The sequence below is a fragment of the Borostomias antarcticus genome (genome assembly GCF_949987555.1).
Source record: "Borostomias antarcticus genome assembly, chromosome: 15".
Classification (NCBI taxonomy): domain Eukaryota; kingdom Metazoa; phylum Chordata; class Actinopteri; order Stomiiformes; family Stomiidae; genus Borostomias; species Borostomias antarcticus.
In genome coordinates, this window is record NC_140248.1 from 6,961,965 (window position 1) to 6,987,502 (window position 25,538).

The following is a 25,538-nucleotide window of genomic DNA, read 5'->3' on the forward strand; positions in this document are numbered from 1 at the left end:
CCACCCTGCACCCCCCCTGACTCCACCTCAGTGCTGAACTCCACCCTGCATTCCCCCTCGGTGTCCCACAGGTGGTGGAGGAGGTGGGCAGCATGAGTCCTGCAGGAGTCCAGCACAACCCTGACAGAGATGAGCGCTCTGGAGAACGCTGTGACCCCCCTGCTGCAGGCCCAGGCGCAGTTACAGGATGGACTCAACCGGCTCGCCACAGGAAGCAGAAGCCCGAGTCCGGCTCCCCCACCCAGAACCCCCCCGACCCAGCTGCTCCCCAGGCTAGGACCGGAGGACGATATGGAGGCCTGCCTGGAGTTACTGGACAGGACAGCGGGCCGTGAGTACTGGGCCCGGGGAGAGTGGGCCACCATCCTGGCCCCGGTCCTCACCGGAGAAGCACAGAGGGCTCGTCATGACCTGGGTGAAGAGGAAGCAGCGGACTACCACACCCTGGAGACCGCCATCTTGGCCCAGTACGGGGTGAACCCTCAGGTCCGAGCCCAGCTACGGCACTCCTGGGATATCCACCTACGCGGACTAGTACGCAGCCAGGTGACCCAGCTAGACCGCCTAACCCGCCGTTGGCTGCGCGGTCGACCGGCTGGTCATGGGCCGATGCCTGAGGCTCCTCCCCCCGGCTGCCCCCAGGAGGAGATGACCGACGCCTTGGAGACCTACCAGGTCACTGAGCAGATGATGGCGAGCGGGTCCCACCGGCGACTCCACGACGGACTGGAGGGAGCCGGCCACCCTACCCCCCCGGGCCCCGCCTCCACCATCACCTGCCCTGCGCCGAGGGGGAGCCGACGGCCCAGAGTCCTGGAGGTGCTACACCTGCGCTGAGCCTGGGCACCTGGCCCCACACTGCCCCCTGCAGGACGTCCATATGAAGCCGGCGAGCGGCAGGGAGGAAAGACGTCCTCCCGCCCCCACTGTCCTCCCCACCTGCTTGACCCACCGTCCCAGAGAGGACAGGCAGAAGACGGCTTGGCAGGCCTACGTCCTCACCTCACCGGTTCACGGGTCGGACCCATGGGGGGGGGGACACAGCCCCGGGACAGACCCTGAATCCGCGGCTAGGGGGGTTTCTGTCTTAAGTTCTTAAAACCCGTCCACTTGTCAATGTTCCAATCAAATTCCTCTAAACATATGTCCCACCCTCATAGCTTGTTTGCGTCGGAAATACGTCAAACTACGGAAGTTAGATGATCTCTGTCTGTTTCAGTGCGACTTTAATATCAAATGTTGAAATGATGAATTAATACCATGTTTACAATTCCTTTTCCTAAATGGGTATGCATTTGTAACAAAATTCAGATTCAAAGTAATATGTTGCATTATCATTTTCATGATGAATAAACATAATGACTGTCAATCTGTAAAATAAATAGCAACTTGTGCTTCATATTCATGTGTATGGCATTTTTCATGACATACATTCTGACAACTGAGCATTTTGAAAATGACAATAGGCTGTTTCATTTCTGCATTGTTCTTTTTTTCAATGTTCGATTTCATCCATGAAGCAAGAGTCAAGAGTCAAAGGTCCTGGTTCCTTGTGGAGTTGGTCTCTGCTGGGCTGCTTTCTTGACCAACTGGGCCTGGTAGCCATGGTAGGTCAGGTGGGCCTGGTAGCCATGGTAGGTCAGGTGGGCCTGGTAGCCATGGTAGGTCAGGTGGGCCTGGTAGCCATGGTAGGTCAGGTGGGCCTGGTAGCCATGGTAGGTCAGGTGGGCCTGGTAGCCATGGTAGGTCAGGTGGGCCTGGTAGCCATAGTAGGTCAGGTGGGCCTGGTAGCCATAGTAGGTCAGGTGGGCCTGGTAGCCATAGTAGGTCAGGTGGGTCTGGTGAGCCTGGTAGGTGTGGTAGGTCACTTGGGCCTAGTAGGCATGGTTGGTCAGTTGGGCCTGGTAGGTCAGGTGATAGGACTGGTAGGTCAGGTGATAGGCCTGGTAGGTCAGGTGATAGGACTGGTAGGTCAGGTGATAGGACCGGTAGGTCAGGTTTAAGGCCTGGTAGGTCAGGTGATAGGCCTGGTAGGTCAGGTGATAGGCCCGGTACAGTACAGTAGGTCAAGTGATAGGCCTGGTAGGTCAGGTTTAAGGCCTGGTAGGTCAGGTGGGCCTGGCCGTTCATCTGGATCAGGACCATGTGGGCCTGGTAGGGCTTGTAGGTCAGGTGGGCCTATCTATCTATCTATCTATCTATCTATCTATCTATCTATCTATCTATCTATCTATCTATCTATCTATCTATCTATCTATATCTATATCTATCTATCTATCTGTCTATCTATCTATTCATTTATCTATCTATATCTATTTTTTTTATATAAATCTATCTCATATCTATCTATCTATCTATCTATCTATCTATCTATCTATCTATCTATCTACAGTATCTATCTATCTATCTATCTAATCTCCATCAGCATCTCAGTTAGTTTGGGCGGCAGGCTGGGCGGCATGACCTGGACCTGGACGAGGACTCTCTCATCTGGAGGGGAACAGAGGGGAAGAGAGGGGAACAGAGGGGTGGTTGGTATGTTGTGTGGAGGTAAGGGGGGCATTACAGCATAACAACATTTCAAAGTCCATATGACGGGAGCACAGGAATGTTTCCTATACTGGGAATGAAAGGACAGGGGAGAGGTGTCATTTTTACCAGAACTTTAAGGTGGGGTGGACTACAGTGTGACACCAGAGCAGTAGACTCACCCAGCATCACCTGTTGCACCTGAGGTGGAGCAGTAGGCAGCATGGAGTCAGTCAGAGGCTCCTGGCTCTGCATGTGGACAGCAGGCTGGAGGAGGACAGAGGGACATAGTTAGACACACAAGGCAAGTGCTGACAATGTGGAGAAAAAGAGCAGTGAGAATATTGCTGTACCTGTGGAACACTGGTAGCCAACTTGGGCGTGGCGTCCATGTGCTGCTGAGGTTTGTGGACTGCAGTGCCCCACTTGGGCTGGGACGCTCCGAGCACGGGGGCTTCATGGCTGGTGGGAGCAGGGTCCCTGGTCTGGGTGGATACACGCTGGGTGGACATCATGTGGGTCACCTGGGAGTTGGGCGTCATGGTGTTGAACGTCTTGGGACTCAGGGCAGATGGAGGCATGGCATCTGGAATGTTCTGAACATGCTGAGGACAGACGCCCTGGGTTGCCTGGCGAGGGCCGGGTCTCAGCTGGGCCAGCTGGGTGTCAGGGTGGTACCCAGCCCGGTTCTGAGCCTCAGGGACGGCAGCCATGAAGTCTTCAGAGGGCGGTGCAGGCCGGTAGCTCACGGTGCCGACGCTGGCCTCCCGCTGCATGTACCTGTTGGTGAGGTATGTCTGGCCCTGCGTCCTGCTCTGGGCCGGGGCCACGTACAGGGGCTTGGTGGCCATGATGCGGCCGTTCATCTCAGTCAAGGCCTTGGTGGCCTCCTCGGGGGAGGAGAGACTCACAAAGCCAAAGCCCCTGCTGAGGCCACCGTGCATCATGACTTTTGCACTGAGGACATTCCCGAAGGAAGAGAACGCATTACGGAGTCGCTGGTCATCAATCTGGTCGTCCAGATTCTTGATATATAGGTTGATGCCCTTGTGGTGGATCACGCGGTCCTGTTTCTCCTGCTTCAACTCCACCTTGTGTTCTTGCCGGGATTTGAAGCGGCCCACAAAGACAATCCTGTCATTGAACAACATCCCGTTCAGTCTTTGGATGGCCCTGTCAGCAGCCTCCTGAGTCTCGTAGTGCACAAAACCATAGCCCTTTGAGTCATGCTCATCACATGCAACTTTGCAAGAGAGGATGTTACCAAAGGCAGAAAAGGTGTCCAACAGGGCTCTGCTATTGATGCTCTTCTCTAGGTTGTTGACATACACGTTCCCAACACCGCTCTTTCTTATGGAGGGGTCGCGCTGAGACCACATTATGCGGACCGGTCGGCCCTTGAGCTCCTCAAAATTCAAGGTGTCCAGGGCACGCTTGGCGTCCGCTGGCTGTTTAAAGTTCACATATCCGTACCGTAGAGAGCGCTTGGTGAGCCTATCTCTGCAGACGCGCACAGAGAGGATTGTCCCGGCTGGGATGAATTTGTGGTAGAGCATATCCTCGGTCACATCAGGATGCAGGTCCCTCACGTAGAGGGATGCTTTCTGGCAGCTAACACTTAAATTCATTTTCTCTGATCTATTAGAAACGCTACTGACAACTGAAGGAATGAAATTGGACTTTCAAGCAAAAGTGTGCGTTCTAAATTCTAAAGGGGTTTGTTATGTCAGGAGTTCCAACTTCCAACATTCCCTTGATGACAATGATGACCAATTATGACAGTTATGTTTTTTTTTCAAGGGAAACCAATAATGTATGTCATCATGATAAAGACTGTGTTTACACACTTGGGTGCGCATGGTAGCCTACCTCTGCTATTACGCACAGGTCAGAGTGCAACCTGTTTTCTCGTGGCGTTGGCATATTTTAATGCAAACCAAATAAGGCCTCAGTCCTCAGTAAGCTTGTTGCATTTTTCTAATTCATATTGGTAGTAGTTTGCGCATACGATCCTCGTGAACTGTATTAGGCTACCTCCAGGACATATCAGTTTACATCTGGCGCCACAAGGCAGGTGCATGCATGACCTGCACAGAAAAATTAATGGCCTAAGAAGGGGTCTTGTCAAGTAATCCGTGTACCGTTCAAAACTTAAAAATTAATTTGTCACATTGAAAAATTAGTTCAGTGTTATGATTTTCTACTTTTTTGCTCTCGTGAAAATTGGATAATCGGTAAATTGTTTTTTCGTACAACGTTTGCACATTACATTACAACTAGAAAGTACATTTCCTGGAGAAAATGTGAGGTGGGCTAGCTGCTGCAGCTGTATGTAACAGCTACTGCTAGAAATACTACGGACCAGGCAATCTCCATGCACCCACCGGCAAAGACCGTGCGTGCGTCTCTAGCCCACTCAGGGGCTGAGTTGTGGGGTCTGTGGCGTGGACAGTGGCATGGTGGTGAGACTCCGCCCCCTCAGGTCAGATCTGGTCGAGGACAGTGTACCCCTCTCCGGGCCACATACCCGCCCGCACCGGTGAAGACCATGTGTCTCTAGCCCAATCAGGGGCTGAGTTGTGGGGCCTGTGGCATGGTGGTGAGACTCCGCCCCCTCAGGTCAGAGCTGGTCGAGGACAGTGTACCCCTCTCCGGGCCACCTATCCGCCCGCACCGGTGAAGACCATGTGTCCTAGCCCACTCGGGCTGAGTTGTGGGGCCGTGGCGTGGATAGTGGCGTGGGGGTGAGACTCCGCCCCCTCAGGTCAGAGCCAGTCAGGGACAGTGTAGCCCTCTCCGGGGCACCTACCTGACTCAACCGGTGCAGACCGTGTGTCTCTAGCCCACTCAGGGGCTGAGTTGTGGGGCCCGTGGCGTGGATAGTGGCGTGCTGGTTAGGCCCCGCCCCCTTGGGTCACAGCTAGTCGGGGACAGTACAGTGACCTCTGGGCAATTTCAATGCATACACCAATGAAGACTGTGTCTCTAGCCCACTCAGGGGTTGAGTTGTGGGGCCCGTGGCGTGGATAGTGGTGTGGTGGTGAGACTCCACCCCCTCAGGTCAGAGCCAGTCGGGGACAGTGTACCCCTCTCCGGGCCACCTACCTGACTCCACCATGAAGACCTCCGGGCAGTCTCCTTGCACCCACTGGTGAAGACTGTGTGTCTCTAGCTCAATCAGGGGCTGAGTTGTGGGGACTGTGGCGTGGTGGCGAGACCACCACGCCACCACGAAGAGAAAGAAAGAAAGAAAGAAAGAAACAAGGAAGGATGGAAGGAAGGATGGAAGGAAGGAAGGAAGGAAGGAAGGAAGGATGGAAGGAAGGAAGGATGGAAGGATGGAAGGAAGGAAGGAAGGAAGGAAGGATGGATGGATGGAAGGATGGATGGAAGGATGGAAGGAAGGATGGAAGGAAGGATGGAAGGAAGCAAGGATGGAAGGAAGCAAGGATGGAAGGAAGGATGCAAGGAAGGAAGGAAGGAGGGAAGGAAGGATGGATGGATGAAAGAAAGATACAAAGTAAGAAAGATGGATGGATGGATGAAAGAAAGAAAGAAAGATGGATGGATGGATGAAAGAAAGAAAGAAAGAAGGATGGATGGAAGAAAGAAAGAAAGAAAGAAAGAAAGAAAGATGGATGGATGGATGGATGGATGGATGGATGGATGGATGGATGGATGAAAGAAAGAAAGAAAGAAAGAAAGATAGAAAGAAGGATGGATGGATGGATGAAAGAAGGAAGGAAGGAAGGAAGGAAGGAAGGAAGGAAGGAAAGAAGGAAGGATGGAAGGAAGGAAGGAAGGAAGGAAGGATGGAAGGAAGGAAGGAAGGAAAGGAAGGAAGGATGGATGGATGGAAGGAAGGATGGAAGGAAGGAAAGAAGGAAGGAAAGATGGATGGAAGGAAGGATGGAAGGATGGATGGAAGGAAAGGAAGGAAGGAAGGAAGGAAGGAAGGAAGGAAGGAAGGAAGGAAGGAAGATGGAAGGAAGGATGGAAGGAAGGAAGGATGGAAGGAAGGAAGGAAGGAAGGAAGGGAAGAAAGGAAGGATGGATGGAAGGAAGGAAGGAAAGAAGGATGGAAGGAAGGAAGTGAGTGAATGAATGAATATGAATGCTACCACAATAGTCATAAAAGGGTGCTTGTACAGAGAGCCTACACGTGTCCCCAAATTCAAATCCCAACTGACACTGTGAGCATCCTCTCATTCACTTCAATGGAAAGGCATGTCCGATTCAGACAGCTCTCTCTCAAAAAGTATAAATGTCACAGCCTAGATATTGACACCGTAGGAATCCTGAGAAAATGCTGAACATTTTAGGATATGATATGTCCGTGTAGCTTAAAAACTGTAGGCATGGCGACGAGTTAGAAAAAGGGTAAAAATGCAAAATTAGCAGCTCAAAAGGTAGAGTGTGTGGGCCCATACGTTTCAATGGAGAGCGCAGTTGCCGAACAAATCGTCATACAGCGAAAACTATAAGTCACACGGCTTAGATACTTACATTGTACGAATCAGCACAGTTATGGGAACGTTTCGATATATAATATGTGTATGAGCTGTTAAAACTGTAGGCATAGCGACAAGTTAGAAAAAGAGTAAAAATGCAAAATTAGCAGCTCAAAATCTAGAGTGCGTTGCCATACGTTTCAATGAGGAGCGCAGTTGCCGAACAAATCGTCATACAGCGAAAACTATAAGTCACACGGCTTAGATACTTACATTGTACGAATCAGCACAGTTGTGTGAATGTTTTGATGTATAATATGTGTGTGAGCTTTCAAAACTGTAGGAGTGCCAGCAGTTTACAAAATGTGTGAATATTTTCAAAGCAACTGCTGCCACCACTCTAAAAACATAAAATTTCTGAACATTCCAAAAGCATTTCAAGCAGTTTCAATAGGACAAAAAAATGTTTTAAAAGTTAAATTTCTTAAAAACTATAAAAAATATCAAAAATCTGAATGGATCCGTTCAAGAGCTGAACGTCATGAACATTTTAAAGTTTGAATGAAGTTTCTAGCACAAAGTATGAAGAACTAGTTAACGTCCAAAAAAGCGGGGAGAATAATAAATAAAGAAAGAAAGAAATAGTGGGAATATCACAAGTTGGGCTAGCTTCTGAGAGCTAGCCCACCTAATAATTCAGTAAACGCTTTTATCCAAAGCGACTTAGAATAATTACACTCAACAGTAGCAAAATATAAATACAATAGCATATGTTTAGGAGGGAGGATCCTGGTAGTATTTCCTGAAGAGGTGAGTTTTGAGCCTGCGGCGAAAGATAGGTTGACTCCGGTGATTCCACCATTTTCTTATCCTCTCGGAAAAAGTGGAAAATATGGAAATGCATTTTTGATATGTTTGCATTTTTCTTCTCTCTCTCATCTTGTTTGAATTAATGAATATGTTTGTGTGGATGCGCATGAGCATATTGGTTGTTAAACTCAAGTCCATTTAGACTTTTACTCATTAGCTCCATGTCCAAATAAAAGTTGATAGAGTCGATATAACCAGTCATTCACACTCATAACGCACTACATGCAAAACATTACTTATGCAATCTAAAAAAAAAATCCCTTGGGTATTTATGGGAACACGTCAGTGTCTCACAGTAGCCTATCCATCCCAGAACGAAGGTTACGTATAGTAACCCCAGTTCTACGAGTGGAGCGGAGCCCCATAGGGGGGCGCTAGCGCTCCTATTGGTAACCTATGTTGGCATGCCAACAACCAATTTGAAGATAAAAATGTACTCTTTATCGTCTTAACCAATCACAGACCCCCCACCTTACTATAAAGGTGGCTACACCCCAGCAACTTGCTCTCTCACACTAAGTCAGACGAGCTAGAAAGCTAGAGGCAGGGCCTGGAAAAAAATCCTAGGGGGCTCCGCTCCATTCGTAGAAGTGGGGTTACAATACGTAACCTAACCTTCGTTCTACATCGTGGAGCTTCGCCCCATAGGGGGGCGCTAGTGCTCCTATTGGTGACAGGCGGAGCTCCAGCGATGCTCACAATGTACGCGGGCCCGGCCGACATAAAAACATCAACCCACTGGAGGCAAGGGAGTAGGCTACACAAGCACCACACAGTAGTAAAGTGCAACTCCCTCCACCCGAACCCCAACGGAGGGCCGGTCAGGCAATAAGACGGGCGGACGAGGCAGAGGGCCGCAAACGGAACGCAAGGGTCCCCTGGTGTCCACCAGGTGCTAAAAACCAAAGGCCGCGCACCCCGCACAGGGGGCGGAACAATGGTCAAGCTGCATAAAACATGCATGTAAAATTGATCGGGAAGTTACCATAAGCACAGTCCCGACACCACACAGGCTTTAGAAAAAGGACATGGATTTATTAATTATATTTCATTTCAAATATCCACATCAGCGTGGCTCAGGACGCTCCCCAAACCCCCTATAGCTACCCCACCCCACAGGAGCTCAAGGCTTAAATTATAACACTGCACTCTCACTGCAAAATAATGTAAACTGCACTGCAAAATAATACAACTGCACTCTCACTGCAAACGAAACATAACACACGTGTGTAAAACCAAAACGCCAAAACAAACGGCCTGCCACACCGGCCTAACACACGATTTAAAGATATTAATTAGGGTACTCTGCCCGGTAACCAAGTCTCACACTGCCCACACAAGTGGCAGTGACAGAGTCCATGAACAGGCACAGGTGCGGTTTGTCAGTCTAATTGCGGAGCCTGGTTGTCAACCTAACTCCTCCCCGTTTAGGTTTGCCACACCCCTTTCTGATCTCTGATTGGATAAAATTTGCTTAGTGCTAAGGATTGAACGAATGGCATTGGCTACTGAATGAGTCTGGGAGGGGCTTACTCGTTAACATCACCTGAGAGAAAGCATGATATGTAGTTGCAGAGCTTTCGCCATTGTGTCAAACGGTGGAGATTGTTCAATCCTGAAAGACCTTAGCTTCTCGTTGCTGTTTTTAGAGGAAGAAAATAGTGACTTGCTTCAGGTAGGTAAGTTGAAAATTAGGGTAACGCAAGAAAGAATGGGTGTGATATCAAGGCTGCTTTTCTTTTTTTTTTTTACAATTTCTCATTGATATCTGATATGGCTTTGCCTTGTACTGTATGTTGAATGCCAAAGTAAATATAATTTAGCTCTAACTTTCTTTTAGCCTACATTCTAGAATTTTTACCAAGAAGCCCCGTGACAGAAAGACTTCTCCGTCATATCAGTAGGCTAGATCACCAACAGGTGTGTTTAACTGTTAGCCCAACTTGAGTGTATGATAGTACAGTGGTTTCATCATACAGTAGCATTCAGTGCTTGTACTGTTAGTTTTCACCCAATAATCTGTCACCAACACTGCATCATTCAAGTTTAACTCAAATTCTCTATTCTTAAGTGTCCCTACTCCCTACCTATTATGTTTTGAGTTTGTCTCCCTGCTAGTTATTTCTATTTCTTGAAATAAATAAATATTTGACCTTGCAGCAATGGCCACTGGCAGCATTACACTGGAGGATCCGTTCCAGTGTTCGGTCTGCCTGGACCTCTTCACAGACCCGGCCACCGCTCCATGCGGCCACAGCTTCTGCAAGGCTTGTATTGAGGGCTACTGGAACAGGTCAGACAACCCCACCTGCCCGCTGTGCAAGGCAAGTTACTCACGCCAACCCAAACTCCAGGTGAACTATGTCCTACGAGAGATAGTGGAGGATTTCAAGCAAAGAGCCGAGGATGGCAATGCGGAGGCATACACATTCATCAGGCGTCCGAACCCTGAATCATCAATGAGGAGGGAATATATGCTCCAAAAGGTGAGGGCTTGGGTTCCTGGTTGGTTCCTACAGTAATGAGACCTTGGGTTCTGGTTGGTTCTGAATGGGATCTTGTTTTCCCTTGGTGGTTCCTCCTAATTTCTTTGTTCTTTCTGCTTTCAGGCTACGCTGAGGAGAACTTTGGTAAATGTGACGAGGCAACTCGACGTTGCTTCGAAGGCGGCTAGCTGCTATAACTCTAATATGCGGCGCAGCAAAGTAAATTCTTTACTACAGTACTTGTTTTTCTCATCTTTCAACCATTCAATAGCTGAATATAGAAAGGGGTGGAACAAAATGCTGTTTTTCTCAACGCTGAATGTATATCTAGCTTGTCCACCAACTCACTGATGATGCAGCTAGCCGCTTCCCAGTAAAACTTTATAGAAGCTGTCCTCTCCTCGAGTGCCATGAACTGATCCTGTCCCGTCTCCTCAGAACAAGGCGGAACGAGAGATCCAGCAGGTGGAGTCGTTGTGCAGGGTTCAGATTGACTCTGTGGAGCGCCTCCGTGAGCGCTTCATGATGGAGGCACAGAAGAACATCACGAAGGTGGAGGTGGAGCTCTCACGCCAGAGTCGAGAGCTGGGAGAGTACATTGTTGCTTTGATTACCAGGAGAGAGGAGCTGGAGTCACAGATTGGCTCTACAGACCCCCTCAACTTTTTCAAGGTTGGTCATGTGTGGGTTTCTAAATGGGGGATCATTTAGGGGCCATTGGAAGTTTCTGAAAGTGCTTGAATTCTGAATGGTTAACAAGATGTGTTCAGCCTTCTGTCTGAGGCGTTTACTCGATCCTTCAAATGCATTGGAGGAGAAGAATCAAGGCTAATCTTCTCATACCTTCTTCCCCAGTGGGTTTCGGAACGAGGCGCGAAGTAGACTGATCTACAGTAAGCAAGGAAATAATATGGAGAAACTCCTTCACTTCATCCTTTTTCTTTTTCTCCATCCTTTTTTAGAAGCTTCCTGTTCTAGGTGCCGGTCCACAGAGGATGCCCTTGTTGAGTGAATACCCCAAAGACCTGCTGGCCAAACCCCTCCATACCTTCAATAAGGCGTTTCCCAAAGCATGATGCAGTAAGTCATCTTCCATATTAGCAATGCAATATTGTCTTGGTACAGTAAGCCTGGTTGCTGGGCCCAGATTTCTGATTTCTCGTATCCCACTCTCCAGGACTGTACCCCCACCAGAGCCTGCCCCCCCCCCCCCCCCCCCCACCAGGCTGGGCATGGAGGCAGGGACTTCTGAAGGGGCATCATGTTCTGGCATCATGTTCTATTTAAATTATTGTGGTTTTAAATTTGTGTGTATTGATATGTCTATTTTTATATGACCTATTTTAATAAAGGTTTAAATTAAATCTGAATGGACATGAATTCTCGAACTTAACTATACAGCACTGTAGCTGCATCCAACCCAACAGTGAGGCTAGTTCTCCTCACTTGGTTGATGGGTCCCCCTAGCTAGTTCTGTCCCTGGGTCAGGGAGACTGGCGGTGAGAGGAGGATCATCCTGGTTCTCTCCACAGCGAGCTGGGAGATAAGAAGCTGAGAGGAATGGCGCCTTGAGGAATGGTTCCTTTTGTGACAGCGGCGTTTATGGACTAACAGGAGGGCTAAATGAGACTGGGAGCTTTGAGTGGGGTGGGTCTGGGAAACCTTTTCATCCATCATACTGTAGCTAGGCCTATTCTATGTATGGACCTATTCTGTTTGGCTTCCACGTCAACATGATTCTGATGTTTTTGTTCTGTATTGGATATGGTGAGGTCAATAGATGGCAGTACTGACATGTTAAGGCTTGATGGTAGTACAGGCAGGCATAGAGGTTAAGACATGCAACATGTTTTAGCTACCTTTTAAAATGGAAACATTGGTGGGAATAGTACTGTTTCTTTCAGAATATGTGAATTGATTTATGGCTTATCTAATCACTACCTAGTGACATGACGCACGCACACACGGTAATACACACATGGTAATACACACACACACACACACACACACATGCATTTTGGAGTCGCCGATTAAATTTCTCTGCTCTTCACCCACTATGTGTGTATGGATGATTACTGTGTGTGGACCCTGTTCTCTGCTGTGCACTCTGTAGTAAAACTGCCACTGCTCCTGTCCATCATGCCCATGTAACCCATACTGTACGTTTTGGCATGCCCATTCTCGCTACCTGTTCAAGACTCACAAGGACTCACGGACGTTATAGTATTGGGCCACCAACAAATTACATAAAGGAGCTTTTGTAAATTCATAGGCATTAATATGGAGATGGTACCCCCTTTGAAGCTATAACAGCATCCACTCTTCTGGGAAGGCTTTCTACCAGATTTTGGAGTGTGTCTGTGGGAATTTTTGCCCATTCATCCAGAAGAGCATTTGTGAGGTCAGACACTGATGTTGGACGAGAGGGCCTCGCATCACTAAGCGCAAGGCCAAGCGTAGGACGGAGCGATGTAAAGCACGACGCCACTGGACTCTGGAGCAGTGGAAATGTGTTCTGTGGAGTGATGAATCACACTTCTCTATCTGGTAGTCTGATGGATGAGTCTGGGTTTTACTGCATTGTGCCAACTGTAATGTTTGGTGGAGGAGGGATAATGCTCTGGGGTTTTTCTGGGGTTGGCCAAGGCCCCTTAGTTCCAGTGAAGGGAAATGTTAATGCCTCAGCTTACCAAGACATTTTGGACAATTCGATGCTTCCAACTTTGTGGTAACAGTTTGGGGAAGGCCCTTTCTGTTCCAGCATGACTGTGCCCCAGTGCACAAAGCAAGATCCATAAAGGCATGGTTGGGTGAGGTTGGTGTGGAAGAACCCAGCCCTCACAGAGCCCTGACCTCAACCCCACCGAACACTTTTGGGATGAACTAGAATGGAGATTGCGAGCTAGGCCCTCTCGTTCAACATCAGTGTCTGAACTGACCTGAGACATTCATTTTAAAGTACATGCCATATTGGATAGTAAAAGGCTTTTATAACTTCCAGGAATACATAAGGACATATTCTAATGATGACACTACCATCTAAAAGTTCAAACTGTTGGAATTTTCCACTCCACCTGTAAACGTCCCCTCTTGTGTGATGAATCTCGTTGTCTTTTATTATTGTCCTTGATTAGCTCTGCGTTGTGTTTTTTGTTTCCAATAAAAGACGGCCCCAATCTCACACAATACCACACAGTCCAGAATTAATCTCTCCAACGCGGGACTTGAGCCTCAGCAAAAGTGATTTATTCCAGAAGGTTTTACATACAAAAGACGATGGCATGCCTAATGTACAGTTGACCTCTCTGTATGCTGTCTGGACCCAAATCAAAGCATTGGTCTCGTTGCAACGTTCTTATGTGTTTTGAGTGTCCCCCCTCCCTCGTCTCTTGTCCGATAAGACTGTCTCTGGTCTCTTCTGTGGCCTTGTTTTGTCACGTTAACCTACGCCGCCTCGGCGCCCAGGCCTTTATCTCTAACCACAACAATGGTGTTTGGCCCAGAGTGTACCAGCCATGGAATGTCTTTATCTCATAAGTCTATGGAAGAGGGACACTTCTTACCGAAAACTCAAGCCGAAAGCCATACTCAGAGGTCAATCATCATAATTAGGAAATAGCTAACAGGATCATATTAAAAGGCATTTCTCTGAAAATCAACAATATTCAACAATCCCTCCTAAGATTATACGTGAACACGCAGAATCATAATGATCAAGAGAAATGTTGACTTCCAAAACCTAAACCTGAACAGCCATTATGCAGAAAGAAAAAGAATAACTGAACAGAAAAGCGTGCTTAAGATAAACAGATGAACAGTTACATAATATCCCAATCGTTGCTTCCTCTAGCAAGATTACAATTTCAAAGGAAAACAAAATAACTATCTATTAGGTTACTTCATGTATGAACCCAACATCCATACAGGTACACCGTATATAGAATAGCTTCACGTGTCCCTTAGACCATTCCTACAGAAAACCTGTTGGCACTGGATCTCATCTCCAGTCTACTGACGTACGAATGTGACCTCCCTCCGTTAAACATGCCCTGCTAAGGATACAGCGATCTGTAAACAAGTGTCGCTAGCTGCCGTAAGAAAGATATGAGCGGATTGCCCTGCAACCAACCAAACAGATCTGTGAAATGAGACACCTCGCCTATGTGTAGCGGATTAGTCATGGCTCTGATCTGTTCAATCTGATTCTGCAACGGGAGTTGATTATCCGCAATGGTGAAACAGCATGTCCGCCTTCATTTCTTACACTGCCTTCCGCATGCTAGACATCTCCTCATTAATCAAACCCTAAGCATCAGTTGTTCTGTTGGACAACGTCCCAAATGCCACTGCAAGTTTCTCAATGTCCATCACTAATAATTCGACCCCCATGCTATGCGCGAAAAAGAAAAGCAAACTATCTTTCTAGACCCTATGTGAGTGAGTATGCCATCCACAACCCCCGCCCTAGTCTCTCCTAGTATGGCGGATTTCAGAATGTTGAATCGGTCTTTCTCCCACTATGCCTTTAACCTCCTACCGCTGAGTCCCGCAATCCTGATGGGTAACCACCCCTGGCAAGGTAAACCCCCAAACAAACAGGAACCCGTCCAGTTTCTTGGTAGGACCGTCTCTCCCCAAACCCAGTAGACCCCCCTAGGGTGCGCAAGTTCCATCTACCACATTTCGGAGCAGTACAAAGCCTAGTATGCAGACACTGGCTGTGCCCCACATTCCCTGCTCCTCTCTCTCTCTGTAGACAAAAACAGCCCTGGGTTTTCTGCGGAAGAGAAACTGGTGAACTGATCTGAGCCCACTTTTGCGGTCCTAACCCCACGTTCTCTGTAGGTCCCTCCAGAGTGGAATCTAACCATCATCTGAACAATCCCTCTTTCTAATTCAGCGTCTGCTACTTCCCTGGAACAGTTGATGTATCGTAGCATTAAAGTAGAGTTAAAGGGGTGTGCCATTTGAGGCACTCCGCTCGCTTGGGAGTCTGGGATCTGCATACACACAAACATGATGACACATTCTTGACTGACGTAGCTACCTTATAAGCCCAATTTCAAAGCAAGGTTTTCCACGGCTGACGGTGTTGGTCTAACCATGGAAAGCCACAGGATGATAAGACAAACCCTTCATGACAGCAACTTGAAACCACCCAAATCTAGTCTGTGAGTTTGAATCGACGTGTCTTCTCCCTGAGAGACGTTCTTTAATTGCTGTGTGTATCTCTGCTGTGAAAGGAAAATTCACTCAAAATCCGAGTGTCCCCGACCCAGAAATAAAATGACCTTTTTAACAAAATACACGTCCCAATACCCCTGTCTCTGTTTCATGAGTATATCTCAAGTGCAACCTGGAGTTTTTAATCACAGAATGACAATGACCCACACCCTCCACGTCCTGTCCCTGACCAGCAAGCTGTAAATGGAAGATGTGGTTATTGTGTGGTGTGAAAGTTCAAATGTCCCGTCTTGGTCTGTCGACGTCTCCACCCGGAGTAGTGTAGTCCTCCCTGCTGAACTCCAGCACACGTTGTACACCCGTGTCTCAAGTCAACCCGGAAGTCCTTCTCTCCAACTCCACCTGTTAGCACAGAAAAACACAAGAAAACTGCGACGGTATCATTCATTCCACGACTCTGATTGTGATAGCATATCTCTCACTCTCTCTCTCTCGCTCTCTCACTCTCTCTCACTCAGACCAGATCTAGAGGTTATGGTTTCACAAAATCCTTAGTTCCATTATCCTATTTCTAGAAGAGCCCCCCCCCCCACTCCAGACTGTGACCCTCCGAGAAGGTCCGTTCTAAGCCTGCCTGCGGTCTTAGCACCCATTCTCCTGTCCCTTTAGCAGCGCTACAGTCATCCGAGCAGTGGGCACAGGTATAGAGCATTACGTCGTAATTCTCTAAGTTGTCGTCTTCATCCCGAGTTGACCCCCACCGCTAGACGGATGGTTCTTTAGCTCAAGGACTCTGCTCGAACAACAGCTGCCACAACTGTCCCTAGTTTTGGGGTGCTAAGCCTGGACGCTATTCTACCCCGATGTTTTTAAGTCTGGAGTGGTTGGCTCTGCAATTTATCCAATTCAATACTACAAGGGTGTGTTCGCTTTGAGGTGTACTCAGTCTAATCTGTGTCTGGTGGTGCAACCACCTTGCATTGACTGGCATGAATCCAGTTGGGTTTCCCTACTACCTTAACTGCTGTGTGGGTGATGAGCCAGGTCTGATAAGGTCCATCCCACTTTGCATCTAATTTCTCTTCTTTGAAAACCACTTTATCATTACGTACTGGCCTGGGATTAGAGCCTGTCCCCCCCTTGGGGATCTCGCTCCATACTGCCAGCACCTGTTGTGGGCCCTGGCCACAGCCATGCTTAATTACTCACAGTAACCACTCAACACCTCACTAGTGAGATGAACATCTGCCTGCCACAGATGACCTCGAAAGGGCTAAGGCCCATCTCCTGATTGTGTTGCTCGAATGGAGCAAAGCACGAGACTCAAACTCCATGAGAGTGTCCTTTGACCTTAATCACTGTCAGCTTTTGGAAGGCTGATGGCCTCCATGAGGTCCCTAACAAACTCTCCATTCTTAATGGGCGTCCCTAAATGCTGACAGGGAAACATCTCTGTTTTCCAAAGTTCTCCAAAGTCATGCCATGTGCATACCGACTGACTACATGGATGTTTGCAGTCTTGCCCTTTAAGTGGAAAGTGATGAGAGACATTTCGCGTAGGTGATTACGCAACACCTGATGATAGGTGTTTGGGAAGCTGTGTAAACCCAATTGGCGTTCAAATGAACTGATATTGATCTCCATCAATATTGAAAGCTGTCCCTGGTTGCACCTCTTCTGCAAGAGGGACGCTAAGCCTTGTGTCATGTTGATGACTGAAACCCATTGGTGTTCAGGTTTCAAGGCACTGAAAATGGTGGACCGGTCTCCACCAGGGGCTCTATCTTATCCCCATACTCATTGGCCACTCTGTAGTTCACACAGAGGCGCCATTCACCTGAAGGTTTCAACACAGGCCACGCTGGGCTTTTGGAGGCCCTGTGAGTTTCTTCAGAAACCTTCTATCACTTCTGTCTTTTGCCCAGATTGGCAACTCTGCTAAGTCAGGTTTGTTTACCCAACTCCATTTAACTTTCCCTTGTGGGAACTGAGGGGATGAATCTATTTGTTAACACCTCAAGGCCCAGTAGGGGTAATCCTACCGGTCCCACACACACAGAGGTCGTGAGAGACACAGATCCCAATTCCCGCAGGAATGGCCTGTTTTTTTTTTCACCCAAAAATAGGCTCCCCTCCCCATCACCAATGCATGCATGCCTTGCTCTCTCACCATGGTGTCGGTTCCCTCCAGACAGCGATGAGGAGTGACGGTGGCCACCCCCCCCCTCGCATCGAGGAGAAACTCTACATGTTTTGGCTTCCGTTCAAGGTGGTTGTTACACCCAGGCCTTCTGGCTTTTGTAACAGAACGGCCTTGGCCATGGAGCGGCATCAGCTTCTGAATAATGGGGGAGCCGTGTGAGGGTGAAAGCTGTTCTCTGAGCTTCTGCTCCCACAAAGATGACAGCGTTCTCGTTTGTCATCCCTAGCTCTGAATGGGATCTGTGGAGCTCTGGCTTTCTCCTCTACTCTCTTGACCTTGGTGGTGATTGCTTTAGTTAGAGTGTCACCAACCAAGGGGTGACTGGCCTGAGCCATGTTCACATCACCTACATCGCATGGATGTTTTACACTAACCGACCAGCATTCTAGATTGTCATCTGTACTGACAGTAACACCCCCCGGTCGTAGGGGGCGCCAGTTCGAAACAGCTGGTGGGAGTGTTACATCTACAGTACGATCCCTCCTCTCTCTCCTGAGCTTGTGAGGAGGGGGCGAAAAAACTTGGGCTCCTCCTTTAAAGTCCCAGTTAACCAAAATCCGAGATTTGCTTGAAAACACATTCTATGTGTTAGTGATGCATTGCTGATAACATGTAAAAATGGGATGAACCATGTGTAGTACTGAATTGTGAAGTTAGACCAGTTTTGTGTTTTTGACCAGTTTTGATTTCTGGATTTTCTGGGCGGGCTTAAAACGGTACCGGATGACGTAGAGCGGTGTTCTTAGCATATCCCCGCCCTAACACTATATAAAGCTAGAACGGATTTGAATCTTCGGTTCTCCTGCTCAATCTTGAGTCTAGAATTAGCTAGTTTTATCCAACAGTCTAGAATTAGCTAGTTTTTCTTAGTTAGCAATGCCTATGCATAAAACTAAACGAAAATGCATCCTTCCTGGATGCCAGCAGGAATGGGATGATAAGGTCTGCTTCTTTCACTCCCGAGTAAAGCTGAAATGAGAAGCAAATGGTTAGCATTTTTGAAGAGCCATGGTGTTACAGAGTCTGTCACCGCTAGCGCCCGCCTCTGCAGCAAACATTTCACTCCCGAAAGCTTCTGCAATTATAATATGAGGCTTTTGGGTTTCACGGACTCACGACTGGTCCTGGTGAATTCGGCGGAGCCAACCATCTCCCTCCACGGCCTCCATTCTCCTCCTGTCAACCATCTCCCTCCACGGCCTCCATTCTCCTCCTGTCGCATCAACCTTTGGTGCCGACACCGCTGCCTTGTGTGCTTATAGCTTATTAACGTTATAACGTTAGCTAGGTAACGTAAGCAATAGGAAAATACACTGCTACGTTAATATACAAAATATGTCTTGACATGTATGTGGTAATGTCAGCTATGATGAATTATGTAATCTTAGGAGGAATTATAGCTAACATTAGCTATGTAGCTTGTTTCAGATGGGAGTGTGTATATAACCTTAGTCTAGCTAACAGCTAGCAGCACCGACCAGGCGACCACCCACCAAATAACGTTACGGATGATATATTATGACTATAAGCGTTAACTATACAGAAACTGCCTGCCATATTTGTGGCACCTGATGTGCGTATGGGTTCACCGGTAATGGTTACAGTATATTTGTCCAGCGGGAGACCGGGAGGCGGGAGCGAGGGGGATGGTTAGGTAGACCAGCTGCAGCTGGAGAAAGACGCACCCTCTCCCAGTGAAGCGGTGCTCGGCGGCCACTGGCTGAACATCCCAGTTCTGTTGGATATGTTGCGGGAAAGTTGAAGCCGAGTGCTCGTTATTCTCACACATAACATTGCCAACGAGAGTGGATGAGTCTGTCCCGATTATCAACTCCGGTAGTACGCTTCTTCGCGCTATCAGCGCTGTTCAAGCCAGTGACTAAAAGGTACATTTTAAACAACTTTTTCCATTGATCCCAAGGGACGACAGGATCGCCTGGGAGGGATAGGAATGGGTCCGGGAGGCAGGGAGAAAATAGGGACAGACTCATACATTCCTCGTTGCCTGTTTTTGTATTTTGCATCTAAGGGCAGTAACACTGGCGCGTTGGTATAGAGTAGCTACAGTTTTACCTGTGTTTGTCAGGAGGTAGGTTAGGAGGAAGCATCTGTGCGTTTGATTCATTAGACAAGTGTAATTTCAACTCCTCTCTCCTGTTTTCACAAAGCTGTGCCTTCCTACCACAAAAGAGACGGCGTGCCAGTGTGACTATGCAGACCAGAGAACGGTAGCCTACTATTTGACAGGTTCTTCCCTCCACACCCCCTCCCCACGCAATTGGGTGTGGCTTCGGTGCCTTCAGCAGACACGCCCCCACGGTCTCAGACCAGAGAATGCTGCTGATTTTTAACCGATTTTGAAGCCTTATTTTATATACTTAGCGACATTTTTAATCACTCAGATTTGGCTGGGTGGTTAATGACATGTTTTCCTGTGGTGTGTGAAGCTCATAACAAAAAATTGAACTGGGTTAACCTGGACTTTAACCTCTCGTCATTTCTGTCCTCATCTAACAGCATTGTCAGCCCCGCCCCCTGCAGTGGGACGGGCTCACTTTGGTAAGATGAGACAGACCTCCGACCGCCATTGACGGTGTTCTATCTCCTCCTCCGACTCCCCTCCCTAAGCCTACTCTGCTCTCACTGATAGTCAAGCGACTGGCTGACTGTAGTTTGGCTCTGTGGCTGTGTAAGTGAGGAGCTGAGTCGGGAGCGAGAAAGAACGGCTCCAGCACTCCGCTGGAGCAGATAAGGTCTTGGTTCACACAGTATGATTTTATCACAGTGACCTAACCAAACCGCTTCCCTAGACTGTGTATATATACATGTACATAGGCCTATGCATACATACACATCTAGAATCCATGTGCGACAATACACATACATCACAAACCCATCCAAAACCCCGGTCTTTCACGGGGGCCTTCTCAAGGACTGCGCAATCCTTAGAAGTGAAATACCCTCCACTGATCTCTCGCGTGGGCGGGCAACCCCAGGGTGATAACCCTGCTGGTCTTCCTTAAGAAAGTCTTAAGGGCCTCATACACCTGTACACAGTATTTCATGCGATAGGTACCACAGGATGTCCAATATCCTGCTGGTCTACTTTAAGGCAATTCCCTGTACACCACAGTCTGTCCTTAAAGGTTACACATAGAGAAGTGGTCTACTTCACATAACAAAACAATGCACGCACCTTGGCAGATACCTTGGCATTACAAACATAAGACATGTAGCTACAAATAGACATATATTTACATCCAGCACTGGTTTTGTTTTACGTGCTGAGAGACTATGTGTGGTATAGTTGAGATTTACTGATTTGTTCTTTATGATCGGGATATCGAACCCACTCACCCAGTTGGGTCTGATTGTCTGTCTGGGGTCGTTCAGGTCACAGCTGCACTGCCAGGCGTCTCCCGTGGCTGTCGCTGTCTGCTTTGGCTGAAGACCAGTCTTGGACTTTCTCAGGGTTCGGTGTCCGATCCGGGTCACGCCGCACCAATTGATGAATCTCGTTGTCTTTTATTATTGTCCTTATTTCAGCTCTGCGTTGTGTTTTTCGTTTCCAATAAAAGACGGCCCCAATCTCACACAATACCACACAGTCCAGAATGAATCTCTCCAACGCGGGACTTGAGCCTCAGCAAAAGTGATTTATTCCAGTGATTTATTCCAGGTTTTACATACAAAAGACGATGGCATGCCTAATGTACAGTTGACCTCTCTGTATGCTGTCTGGACCCAAATCAAAGCATTGGTCTCGTTGCAACGTTCTTATGTGGTTTGAGTGTCCCCCCTCCCTCGTCTCTTGTCCGATAAGACTGTCTCTGGTCTCTTCTGTGGCCTTGTTTTGTCAAGTTAACCTACGCCGCCTCGGCGCCCAGGCCTTTATCTCTAACCACAACAATGGTGTTTGGCCCAGAGTGTACCAGCCATGGAATGTCTTTATCTCATAAGTCTATGGAAGAGGGACACTTCTTACCGAAAACTCAAGCCGAAAGCCATACTCAGAGGTCAATCATCATAATTAGGAAATAGCTAACAGGATCATATTAAAAGGCATTTCTCTGAAAATCAACAATATTCAACATGTGTGAAGAAATCATATATTTAGGTCTGGTATGTTATCTCTCTCTAGCTGACAGCAGAAAGTTATATGTCATGTCCATCTCTTGTCGTGAAAGCCTTGAAACTGTTTCCAGCAAGTAGCACTATATGGTTTAGAACAGAGAGCCTGTCTGAGGGCCCCATCCAAGCGCAGAAGGGGCCTCTGGGGCCAGTAAATCTGTCTTTGCAGGATTAGAAATGTCACTAAGGGCACCACCTGCATGTGGGTCCTGGTGCTAAATGTAATGATCTGTATGCCTGTGTGAGCCGGTGGAGCGCTGTGGTCTGATTCTAGGGGAGAGTGTTTCCTGCCAGCTCATAAGAATTAAAACACTTAGACCTGTTCTTTTTGTCTCATAATTTATTGATTCATCTCAACAGCAGTATATATTGATAGGCAGTGATATAATAGTTTGCCACTACACTGTCTCCCCCCTCCGTCTAGGTGCAGTGTTTGTGAGCATTGCATTTGTGGAGATGCGGAGTTTGGGCGAGGCAAAATCACTGGCCCAATCCCAAACCAGCCCCTACCCACTCCACTGGAACCAGGAAGCAGCCGCCATCATGGCATATTTACATGATTTATAGGAAAATGTTATTATAATTTATAATACTAATTATAGTATATAATGACAAATGGTCAAAATGCGAATTAACTCTATAGCGCTCTGTCCTTTTTGAGACAAATAATAAATAAATAAATAACTGACTCCTATGCCTCTTTGGCAGCATATTCTTTTATTTTGTGAAGAGGCATTTGTATGTCACAGACTAATCAGCTGCTTTGTTTGTTGTTTGCTTTGCTTTGCTTGTGTGTATGTGTGTGTGTGTGTGTGTGTTTATGATTAGTGAATGGTGAGAGTTGAGAGCACATCTCGTGTGCGCCTGAGTGTGTGTGTGTGTGTGTGTGTGTATGATTTGTGAATGGTAAGAGTATAGAATATATCTATGTGACAAATTGTCGTACTTAATTAGTTCCCCTCCTTAAAGCAGCTTGCCTGCTTCTTCGAGGTTTCCCTCTCATGCTACTCTCTGTATCCTGGCTGTCTCTCTATAGCATGAAGAAAAATGAATTGATTGATTGATTAACAGGCTGGCGTGTGTTGCTGACTGTCACTCTCTTATTTTTTTGAACCTGCTAATGGTTGTTTCCTTGTCGTCTACAGGAGCCAAAGCCGAACTGCTGAGCTCATCCTGCTCCCCTGCCCCGGGGGAAGGAACCCCAGCTAACCCTGGAGCCATGGCGCGTAAGAGCTACCCGACTGCTGTGCTCCATGTCTGTGCCCTCGACTTGGGAGAGATGGATGGATGGATGGATGGATGGATGGATGGATGGATGGATGGATGGATGGATGGATGGATGGACGGATGGATGGATGGATCCCTGATTGTTCTTTTTGTTGTCCTTACTGTACACAACAATTTCCCCTCGGGGAGCTATAAAGATAGATCGATCGGCCCTCAGGGAGCGATCAATCTTTATTGATCCCTGAGGGCCGATCGATTGATCGATCGATCTGTTTTGCTCCGTGAGGGGAAAGCATTGTGTACCGTAAGAACAACAAAAAGGAACAACCAGTTAGTACATTACGGTACACAAAATATGAGCCTACAAAAGACTGGACTTGAATAGATTACATGACCCGATGGTGGGTCTTTATTTCACCACACAGTGACACACACACATTACATAGTGACACACACATTACATAGTGACACACAGCAAACACATGCAACTTTCGGAGGCCACCAATGGAAATTGTTCCCTGCATTTATCCCATCTCGAGCCGTCCTCCTCCAGGGGCAGCCAGGAGCAGTGGGCCGCCATCGTTCATGGCGCCCGGGGACCAAGTGTCAGTCCAAGTCCTGGTCAGCGACCGGACTGAAGAGCCTCTGTTCTACTGCATGTTTTTCGTATTGGGTTCTTTTGTGAAGAACACGGGGAGAACTTGCAAACTCCGCACAGAAAGACCAGGAGACCTTCTTGCTGTGAGGCGACAGTACTAGGTACTGCGCCACCGTGCCACACGTGAGTGATTTTGGGGTTCAGTGTCTTGCTCAAGAACACTTGGGCACACGCCGGGAGCTGGGATCGAACCGGGGACCTTGCAATCCCCAGCCGGCCGCTATACCTCCCAATACGTGCCCAAAGCGCTTTACAATGGCCCCTCATTCATCCATTCACATGCACATTCACATACCAATGGCGGCCACCTGGCATGCAAGGTATTAGCCTGCTCACTGGGAGCAATTTGGGGTTCAGTCAGTGTCTTGCTCAAGGATACTTCAACATGTGGACAGGAGGATTCGGCAACCGAACTGCCGACCCTGCGGTCACTGCCCCGCTCCAGCCGCCACAATGTACTTACTGTACACTGTGTAAAACAAACTACACTTCACCAACATGTCTGTTTAAAGCGGGGCAGCTGCTTCTGTGTGACGCGTTCGTCCGGTTATCATTCCCTCCCTCCCTCCCTCCCTCCGTTACTGCGGACAATGCTGGCCTGCATTTCTCTGTTGGCACCACAAGAGGCAATAGTCCCAGCACACCAAAATCAAGAAGGACACCAAAATCAACCCTCCGATCTCCACTGCACAAGTAGAATAGTGGTGAGAGCATTGGACTCCCACCCTGGAGACCGGGGTTCCCGGTGGGGATGACTTTATGGGACTATACCCCAAACCTCCACATGTTCATCCTTTCACTCCAACCTTTATGCCTTGCCTTATAAATCAGATCCTGTCCCAACCCCAATCCATATTCTAACCCCCACCCACACTAGGGACTGGAAAAGGGAACCAAAACCCACCCGCCGATCTCCACTGCACAAGTAGAGTTGTGGTGAGAGCATTGGACTCTGCTTTACTGAGTAACTGCTAACTGCTTCAGCCACTGACCGCTACCGTTAAAGGAATAGTGAAGGGGAAATGTTTCTGAATGATTTTTCAAGATGCCCATCCACATCCATTGTATGACCAAAACGGCGGTAGAGCAATTATCAACTTTCTCGAAAATTCTAGTTTTGTCAACGTTTTGATCTGAATCATTGTATATGATCATAAGTAACCTTAAAACAGGGCTAAACATGCATTTTCCCTTTACTACTCCTTTAATGTTATGGAAGCTGCTGCTAGTTGTGAGCCCATGAGCTAACTGGCTATCCCGTCATTTCAATTCACAGCTATTTCAGTGACATGACTAGCTTCCGTCCTACCAGTCCTGAACAGAAACAAGCCAGCCAACGCACATAAGCCAGGCTGGACCTGGCCTGGTTTGTCAAGGGACTTTCCATTTATTTTTGCTAAAAGTATTACAGGGGATGACTGAAAACGAAACCAGTTGAAAGACACGCCTTCACATCTGGGCCTATAAAACACTCATATGTCCTCAAGAATTTCTAACTAGTCAAACACGCTGCTGCGGAGCTGATATCTACTCAAGTAGGAGAGATTCGGTAGGTGAGGAATAAAAAAGCATGATACTAGTTCTCGTGTGACAATGTAGTTAACACTTTGTAAAGTAGAGGTAGGCTGAACTTTTAGGTGCATGTAGGCCTATGAAAAATGCGATGGTAGCCTATAAGCCATATAAGTTTGGTTTTCACTTTAGCTACGGAGATGTTCTCAGTAAAAGGTCTATTTAAATGTTTTTCAAAATCACAGAGCAGGCGGAGCATTCGATTAGTTTGTTCTCATTTCTGTTGT

At 47.7% G+C, this 25,538-nt stretch overlaps 2 protein-coding genes across 2 annotated transcripts in view; both read right to left on the minus strand.

The window, feature by feature from the left end:
- The window catches only part of stoml3b (stomatin (EPB72)-like 3b), a 66,195-nt gene that overhangs the window by 31,431 nt on the left and 9,226 nt on the right, over positions 1-25,538 (minus strand). The gene's annotated exons all lie outside the window — the stretch shown is intronic.
- On the minus strand, positions 2,408-4,157 carry LOC311319123 (polyadenylate-binding protein 1A-like; the record flags this gene model as incomplete). Its single annotated transcript, XM_084450581.1, has 3 exons — positions 2,408-2,490; positions 2,712-2,796; positions 2,883-4,157. The coding sequence occupies 3 exons, from the start codon at positions 4,155-4,157 to the stop codon at positions 2,408-2,410; spliced, it is 1,443 nt and encodes a 480-aa protein (XP_084306707.1).